The sequence below is a fragment of the Centropristis striata genome, chromosome 24 (genome assembly GCF_030273125.1).
Source record: "Centropristis striata isolate RG_2023a ecotype Rhode Island chromosome 24, C.striata_1.0, whole genome shotgun sequence".
In the NCBI taxonomy this organism is placed as follows: domain Eukaryota; kingdom Metazoa; phylum Chordata; class Actinopteri; order Perciformes; family Serranidae; genus Centropristis; species Centropristis striata.
The window spans coordinates 20,133,093-20,142,681 of NC_081540.1; the positions used below are offsets into that span (position 1 = coordinate 20,133,093).

The 9,589-nt window shown below is 40.5% G+C and overlaps 1 protein-coding gene across 1 annotated transcript in view; it reads left to right on the top strand.

Moving 5' to 3' along the window:
• LOC131962853 (transmembrane protein 47-like) overlaps nt 1-8,745 on the top strand; it is a 22,410-nt gene extending 13,665 nt beyond the window's left edge. The window contains exons 2-3 of the mRNA XM_059327946.1: nt 3,979-4,119; nt 7,990-8,745. Of these exons, the coding sequence (XP_059183929.1) occupies nt 3,979-4,119; nt 7,990-8,168 (320 nt within the window). The 3' untranslated portion in view covers nt 8,169-8,745. The remainder of the gene's footprint in view (nt 1-3,978; nt 4,120-7,989) is intronic.
• Nucleotides 8,746-9,589: the final 844 nt, after the last annotated feature.

The following is a 9,589-nucleotide window of genomic DNA, read 5'->3' on the forward strand; positions in this document are numbered from 1 at the left end:
CTGTTGTCCAGAAGACGATCTAATCAGCAGCATCAGTTAACTCAGTTTTTGGCTGCTTTGCATTTGTAATACAAGCTGCTTTTTTATCTACTCTGTTTCCCTCCCTATCTTCCTTCCTTCCCACTTTCTCCTCCGTCTCATCTTTAATTTCCTCCTTCCCTCTACGCCTCCCACTATCCACCTCTGCATCTCATCTTTCACCCCTATCTCTGTCTCTTTCCCTCCCTCGGCCTCTAAATATCTCATTTTTCCTTATCTCATCTTCAATAAGCTTGTTTTTTTTACCACACTCGAGCAGTAAATTTAACCACTGGCCATATCTACACAACTAAAATAGCTGTGAAATAAAAAAAGCGTTGACTTTAACAGCCCTGCAGTATATGGTCTGCTGCTGTGCATCTGTACTGACAGCTACATTTCTGCGTCAGACGCGCTTCATTGATCTTTTATCCAGATCTTTCAGTTTGAAGTGTGCCTTTTAAGAAATACTGTATGTCCTCAAGGAGTACAGATTATTTTATTTATTTATATATTTTTGTAACATAGCACTTCCCAGTTTAGCTGTGTAGTACAGAAATAGGTCTTACAGCAACTTAGGCGAGCCAGACCAATTTTTACAGCGTCCCATCTCTTCACAGTGTGAAGGCAGACAGGTGGAATAAAAGGATAGAAATATGGTCAAATCTGTTCCTAAGTGAGTGTGCTTTATGCTTTATGCCCGTTGCTGAGCAGAGATGTAAATTTATGCGCAAAAGTTAGCACAAAAATCCAAATCATGTATAAATTTTTTAAAACCAAATCACAGCATGGATTTTTCTGTTACTCCAGAGGTTTTTCTTGGTGTTCTGGGGGGCGTTATGAGCATTAGATGGACTTCAGAGAGCCAAACATTACTGCTCTGAACCATGATACACCTTAAAAGGTTCATTAAATTAAAAAAATAGATTATTTATGACAGTGCTGAGCAGCAACTCTAATTAATTTTCAGGATCCCAGCTTTCACATGATTTAGAACCACAGACTGTATAAATAATGAATAGTGACGCATTGTTCTGCTTCTCTACTCATGACGGCTCGCCTTGTTAGTGACCTGTCAATCAAAGGTAGCCCCGCCCCAAATCATACAATTCTTTGTCTTCTTTTTTCTTCTAAATGAGGCCATTATTTACACTTTTAACATCAAATTGTCATCAAAAAAGATTTTTTTACTAGGGATTGAGACTATAGTGTTAAAAAAATGTTCTGAGGTAATAAATCAAGTGAGAAGTTTTCTCATTTTGCATTGAAACAAATGGACAGAAATGTGTTTGCAGCCACACTTAGCGCCCCCTGCTGGAATTTTCTGTAGAATGCAGCTTAAGGCACTTCCTGGTTTGCCTCCCTGCTCAGACCCGGAGGTTGCCGCCTGGTTATTATCTTTTTATTTTATGTATTTTATATATATTTTTTTTAATTTTATTTTTATCTGTTTAGAACACTTGTCTGTTGACCTGCTAGCTCCCCCTAAAAACTTCCCACAACCCCCAATTCTCAATAAAAGGGGGCAGAATGAAAATAATAATGATTAAACTTGTATTTACTTAGAATATCTTATACATCCTTATGGCTCCACGTTTGGGCGTGTCTTTCTGTCAGGGTGTGTGTGTTTGTGTGTGTGTGTGTGTTTGTGTGTGTGTGTGTGTGTGTGTGTGCTATTTCAGTGCATCAAGCCGCAGTGCTTCCTATATATAAATGCGCACAGATTTTTGATAACTTGCCAGTAAAGCTTTTTAGCCAAGGCTTTTTGTCAGCTCAGGTATACTAAGTGCTCCCTCTCTCTCTCTCTCTCTCTCTCTCTCTCTCTTCATTACTTTCACTCCGCGCTGTGCTCTCCCAACCCCTTCACGCCCTCCTCACCTCCTCCCCCCTCACTCTCTCCACCTTCACCACCACCACCCAACTCTTCTCCTCCTCTTGGCATTTATTTTCACGCTGCCCTCTCTCTGTCCTTGTAACATTATGCAGGTTGCATGTTTCCTCTCTTTTATCGCCCATCAACCTCTTGGAGACGCTCACTGACTCGTCACTTCCAAACCTCTCTTCATCTCACTTTAACTCGTCCCTCCCTCCCTCCCTTCCTTTTTTTTTGAACACACTAATTTATTTCCTCCTTACTCTTTCATGTCTTCCCTCTTTCCTCCCCTGTATTCATTTATCAACCCTTCAGTTTTTCTATCTGCCTTTCTTTCCTTCCTTCCTGTATTCTTTCCCTCAAACTTTTTCTTTTTCTTCTTTCCTCTATGTTTCCTCAATATCATCAGTTTCTCCGCCCCACTCGTCTTTCATTTCTTTTATTTGTTCCTTTTTGGAATTTCTCCAAAAATGGCACCAAAGTCCACTTGGACTCCAAGTTGAACTGATTAGATTTTTCCTGATGAAAGGTCAAAGGTCACTAAGACTTTTTGTCCTTCCCATTGTTGTGAACACGATATCTAAGGAACACCTAGAGGGAATTTCCCCAAACGAGTCACAAACGTCCTCTTGGACTCAAAGATGAACTGATTTGATTTTGGAAGTCAAAGGTCAAGGTCACTGTGATCTCACATAATACATTTTTATCCATAGCACAATAATTCATTTGCTATTTATCACACAAACGTCAAATAGGATAAAATGGTGAATAGATGACTTTGCCCATCCTTTCCTCCATCTTTCTCTTGTCTCCGTTCTTTCAAGCTATAACTCTTTCATCCCATCATTCTCTCTTTCCTTTCACATTCCATCATTCACATGCTTTCTTTTGTTTTCTCCCCATTTGTCTCTTGCTTCCTTCCTTTCCCATCACGTTCTATTATGTGTTCATGCTTCCTTAATTTCACCATCATTCTTCCTCATCGTGTCAATTCTGTCCTCTACCTCCTTCTTATTTGTCCCATCGTTCTTCCACTTTTAATCCCTTTTTTACGGTGGCCCTGAGAGCTCACAGCGCTGCAACATAAGAAAACACATGCAAATACACAAAACACAAGCAAATTCAGAAAACATCTTCATCAATTTGACAACATAAGAAAGAAGAAAACGCACTGCAAATACCACAACACAATAATAAAAAGCGCTGCAAATAGGCCACAACACAACAGAAGTGTTTCCAGAGGACCCTTAAAAGTGATGCACACGTCTGGACACACTTGTGATGTTATCACGTCATATATCGAGATAATGGTATTATCACTTTATTTCATGATAAAGATATTTTCATGTTATAATGTGATATATATCGTTAGCCCGCTGGCGTTAGCCCGCTAGCCTGTGTCAATTACATTGCAGTTAAACAAATCAAATAAATGAATGATACACGTTTTAGTTGGTCTCTCTCTATGGCACCGAGATGGTCTTGGTCTTGCTAGCCCGCTAACGCTAGCATGCTATCGATCGTCGGCTAAAGTTAGCACGCTATGAACAGCATGTCCAGACGTGTGCATCAATTTTAAGTGTCCTCTGGAAACACTTATGTTGTGTTGTGGTCTTTGCAGCGCGTTTTCTAAATGCTGCGCTTGTGTTGTCAAATTGATGAAGATGTTTTCTCAATTTGCATGTGTTTTCTTAAGTTGCAGGGCTGTGAGCTCTCACGGCCACCGTACTTTTTGTCTTCTATGTGCGTGTGTTCCTTTCCTCCATTCACCATATTGTCTCTTCTCTTTAAACTCCTGTTCACTCCTTCCTGTATTAAACCTTCCTTCTGTCCTCACCTGCTCCCTCGATCTCCCTCAAATCAACATACTTAATGTTGGAAAAGGCAGAAATATTAAATGTCAAATAAAATAATGTCTCATCTTGGGTATGCGTTCACTATGTAGCATATATTTATGAATGTTCTTTAAATGTTACTGTTTTACACAACATGTTGCTTCCTTCTTTGCTCGCTCACTTTTTTCACATTCTTCTTCTCCTCCATCACTCCAACCATTGCCCCTCCCGTCCCTCCACCTTCCTTTCCAGACTGGCAGGTTGCTACGCTGGCCCTGTTGCTAGGGGGTGGAGCCCTGGTGCTGATGTCATTCCTGGTCGCTCTGGTTGCCGTGTGCATCGGCACGAGACGGCGATTCTATGCGCCCGTCGCCTTCATGCTTTTTGCTGCAGGTCAGCTCACACATCATAAATTGTGGTCCAGACTGAAGTAAAATACACACACCTAATGACACACACACACTTAATTAGCCAATTTAGACAAGGTAAATGGAAGGTTGCATGGTGATCACATTGAAAACTGACATGCATGTAAATGATAATCCTTACTTACTCATTAGAAAGGCAAACAGACTGTACACACACAGACATTCAAAGACACAATTCCTCTCTCCCTCAAACTAATTTAGAGAAAATCTTATTTTTATGAGTCGGGCCCAGCAGGGTCGAAGCAGAGAGTCACGCCTGTCCCTTTCATTTCCCCAGCCAGTCCCAATCTCAAGTTGGACAACTGTCAAGTTTCCACATTTTCTCCATTCTAACCCCCCCGGAATAATTGGAAAATTCATTTTTTTTAGGCGTGAAATGTTTCATTTGGATGCTGGATGCATTGCCGTCTCAATCTTAGTGCAAACCACAGAAGAGATACAGCACTAAAGAGGAAATCTTCCTATTTAAAGGGATAATGTAGAGATTTACAGAAGCTGTGTGATTTTCTTGTGCACTGGGAGTCTTCTTATCTTAAAATTACTTTCATGTATGATAAATAAAAAATGCATAAATGGATTTAGAATTAAACCTCCTTAATATCTTTGGATTGGCATTTGACTGCTTCTTCAAGTCGAAACCTTCTGCGCGCTGTAATGATTTAGAAGCTTTTCTGCCTTTAGCCTCAGCAAAGCCAACAGACAGTGTGACATTTACAGATGAATACGTTAGAGGTAGGAAGTATTTCATCCCCACTGTTAATCCTCATTTCAACCCGGGGTTAATGGGGTTGTCTAATTTTCTAATTCTACAAACTTCGGAATAAAAGAAAAGAGTGAAAGTTGTGATTGAAAATATTAGTAATTCAAGTGACGTTAAAAGGCTATATAAAGAAAGTGAAAGAAGTTAACACTGGGTTATGATATTCCACATTTTCAACACCACAGATTTGAATCTGAACAATGAGCCCATACACTCATTAATACGGTGGCCCTGAGAGCTCACAGCGCTGCAACTTAAGAAAACACATGCAAATACATAAAACACAAGCAGATTGAGAAACAATCTTCATCAATTTGACCAAACAAGCGCAGCATTTAGACAACACAATAAGAAAAACACAACACAACACAATAATAAAAAACGCTGCAAATAGGCCACACCACAACAGAAGTGTTTCCAGAGGACCCTTAAAAGTGATGCACACATCTGAACACACATGTGATATTATCACGTTATTTCAAGATGATGATAGTTTTGCATTATAATGTTATAACGATCATATCGTGCTAACGTTATCTGGCGATCGATAGCGTGCTAACGTTAGCCGACGATTAATAACATGCTAACGTTAGCAAGCGAGCAAAACCAAGACCAACTTGGTGCCATTGAGAGAGACCAATTAAAACGTGTATCATTCATTTATTTGATTTGTTTAACTGTAATATGATTGATACGGGCTAGCGGGCTAACGCTATATATCACGTTATAACATGAAAATATCATTGTCATGCAATAATGTGATAATTTCACTTTATAACGTGAATAATAATGATAATATCACAATTGTGGTCTATTTGCATCGCGTTTTCTTTTTGTGTTGTGGTCTTTGCAGCGCGTTTTCTAAATGCTGCGCTTGTGTTGTCAAATTGATGAAGATGTTTCCTCAATTTGCTTGTGTTTTGTGTATTTGCATGTGTTTTCTTAAGTTGCAGCGATGTGAGCTCTCAGGGCCAACGTACATTAAACTTTAAAAACGTGTTTTACTTTTCGAAAAGTCAAAATGTACTGCTGTGATTTAATAGCAATCAGTGCTTCAAGCAAAATATTATAAAATATGTAATTGTAGAGCTTGGAAAACAGACATCAGGCGTCTATGAATACTAAAAACAAACAAAATCACTCGCTGTCAGAATGTGGTTGAACACAAAGCGCTGAGCGATATGTGGAGGCGAGCACAGAGGCATGGTGTGTTTGGACGGACTTTAAAGGACCCTCTCTGAAAGATAGATCACATACATACGCCTTGACAATTAACTTCCTCTTTAAGGCTGTTTTTCACACTATCTGTGTTAATATTTGCATGTTTTTGGATAATGTGCATTCTATGTTGGGGTTTTTGTGCCAGAGCGTATCTATGTTCCCACAAAATGAATTCCCTTTGAAGAAATAACGATTGATGTTTTCTCCTTTGTTCCACTGCCATCCATCGTTCTCCCCCTCCCTTTTTAAATATTTCACTGCCCTCTATCCCCCTTTCCCCTCATCCCTCCATCTCTCCTGAAACTCATCCTGTTTCCTTTGACCCCGTAGTCCGCCTCGGTTCCTTTTCCTCTCTCATTCCTCCTCTTCCTCTCTCTCCTCTGCCACCATCCTCCCCTTCCCTTGCCTCTTGTCTGATCAAGTTTGATTTATTTTGTTTGTATAAAATGTGCTAAATGAACTAAACAGAGTTAAATGACATTCCCTCTGGGCTTGCAACTCTCTTCTCGACTCAGTCGATAGCAATTTCTGCAATTTTTCAAGTCTTTCTTAACTGTTTTGTGTGTGACTGCTAGACAATGTAAAAAAATATTTATGTGACCAAATCCCATTAACTTCAGAATGTACGTTTGACTCCATCACTAATCAGTAATAGTATAACATTTAAATATTGACCCCCTACTGTGTAAATTAGCATTTTGAAGCTTGGAGTAGAAACATTTTTCTTCCATGTTGGCTCACATTTGTGTGATTGTACAGCTGTTGTTTTAGAATTGATAAATTACACAGTGCATAAATATCTTAAGCTTTTACAACCCTTCCTCCTCTTCCAGCTGGCACCCCGGCTGCTATTTTGTTGTAAAAGCTTTACTAAATATAGATACTGACTGTATATTTTACATGGTTTTGAATTGTTTTTATACCCAACAGCAGAGGGTAGGAAGTATATTACTACAATGGCATGTTATCTTATATTTTCACACTTTAAAATGGGCGTTTATCATTGCTTATTTTCCCATGAGTATAGGCAGGTAGGGCCCTGCTCCACCTTCTAGTAGGTTCAGTAGGTTGTTATCAGCTCATTCAATGGCTTTCAGCTGTTTCATTATAGTTCACTTTCAATTTGATTAAGTTTAGGCGCTTAAACAGGTCACAGTTTCATTCAGATTAGGCTACAAAACTCTCTAAGGTTAGGTTAAAAAAAAGTTACTGGTTAGATGTAAATAAAAAGATAGTTTAAAATGTCAAATAAATGCACATTGATGCAAAAAGTGACGTGCCACATAAAAGTTAAGTGACGTTAACTCAACTAACACTGTTTACCTGCTATCTATCTATCTATCTATCTATCTATCTATCTATCTATCTATCTATCTATCTATCTATCTATCTATCTATCTATCCATCCATCCATCCATCCATCCATCCATCCATCCATCCATCCATCCATCCATCCATCCATCCATCCATCCATCCATCCATCCATCCATCCATCCATCCATCCATCCATCCATCCATCCAATATTGCAGCAGCGTGTGAAGTGGTATAATTGCGGCCTTTGTGATTAGAAAATCGCGTTCTATCATCGCGATATTATTGCCAATGTGATTAATCCTTCAGCCCTACTATCCATCCATCCATCCATCCATCCATCCATCCATCCATCTACAGATCCATCGATCAAATACATTCTATAAGCGTATTTACGTTACGTTACATTGCAATCACAATCATGGGAGGGGGGTTTAAAATGGCGTATTCAGACAAAGGGGGAAACAGATGCAGCAGTATGAACTGGATAATAATACAAATTTTACTTTCCCTTGTACTTATTGTCTCCATGTCTCCCCCAGTTGTACTCCAGGCCTGCAGCTTGGTCCTCTACCCCATCAAGTTCATCGAGAGCATCAACCTGAGGATCTACCACGAGTTCAACTGGGGCTACGGCCTGGCCTGGGGGGGAACCATCTTCTCCTTTGGCGGGGGTATTCTCTACTGCCTCAACCCCAAGAACTATGAGGAGTATTACTAGCTCCGATTCAAGCCAAGAACCCTACATGCTGGGAGAGGTATTCAGGGGGTGAGCAGGGTTTTTTTTTTTCCTTTAATGGCTCAATTCCCAAGAACTTTAAGGAATATTATACATCGTTTTTGAGCCAATAACTTGTGCTGCGACAAGCTTCCCCCATAGGGGAAATTCAAGGGGTGAAGCTGGCGGTCAGTGGATTTCTTTTCTTGCCTCAGTCAACAGAAGTGTGAGCGCTGAGTCCACTTATTTGAACTTACAGCCCCAACATCACCAGGTTGGTCCTGGGTAGGGGTCAGGGGGTGGGAAGGAGTCTTACTAGTTTATTACTCAGACTTGTGACACACCTGGGAGAAGTGAAAACCCTGCAGAGATGGAAGTTTATGGTAATGATCCAACATCTGTTCTTTCTTCCCTGTGAACTAAACTGCAAGTCACTACCCAACTTATCGACTCTGCGACTGAAGAAACAGGATGTCGGATTGGGAGGCTTTTACCGCACGTATTTGCACGCATGCACATGCAAAGGCACGTGTCTGTCAACATCAAGTCTTCGGGCTGGGTTTAAAAAAATCTACCCCTCAGTCAGTGCTTAGTTAGGAGTTGTTGCTTTTTGTTTTTCAGAGTCCTCTGGAGCTCCTAAACTTTCACAAGGACATGGAAGAGGATCAGACGCCACAGTTGCGCTTCATAACTTTTCATAAGACAGATAGATTCCTCATGGGGTGGGGTAAGAGGGGGGGAAAAAAATAAAGACGCCCGCTCAATATTCTGTTATCGACCCACTTGTCTGTTACCGCGGCAACCCACAGGGTGTGCACATGCAGCTGTCATGATTGATTAGCCACGGTCAGAGGTGTGAGACAGGACTGCGCTCAGCTGCCTCCAAGGGTCTGCTAAATTTCGATTCCCAATGAGCCGAGTGTCTCCACACCGTGACGTTCTGAGCATCCTCCCCTTTTGGGCCCAGTGTTCTGCATCCTGTTTGTTGATTTCTCAGTGGACATGTTTACATGCACAGCAGTAGTTTAAGAAAGTTAGTAACTGCTTTCTGAGTGTGATAACGTGATTGTGTGCTCAGTAATCACAGGAACACTTATGGAGGTATGACTGTATTAGACACCCCTTGGGTCACGTATACAGCTTTGTTTCATTTCATAAACTTAAGTTGCACAAGTAGCCAGCTCAGGTGGAGGTGAAAGGAAAGTATGGTGTTTAGACAAGATGGTGGCAGCTGGAGTTTACACCTTATAGAGACAGAGCGCCACATGTTATAATCTAAAATCCACGCCCACTGGAGGGGAAAACTATCAGTGCCTCAATACACCCAACAAAATGATTGTTTCTAGCTAAAACTATGAGATTTAAGCACATCATATGATTATTTTAGCACTCTTTGTCTACCAGATTGGACAAGTTAGCTGTTA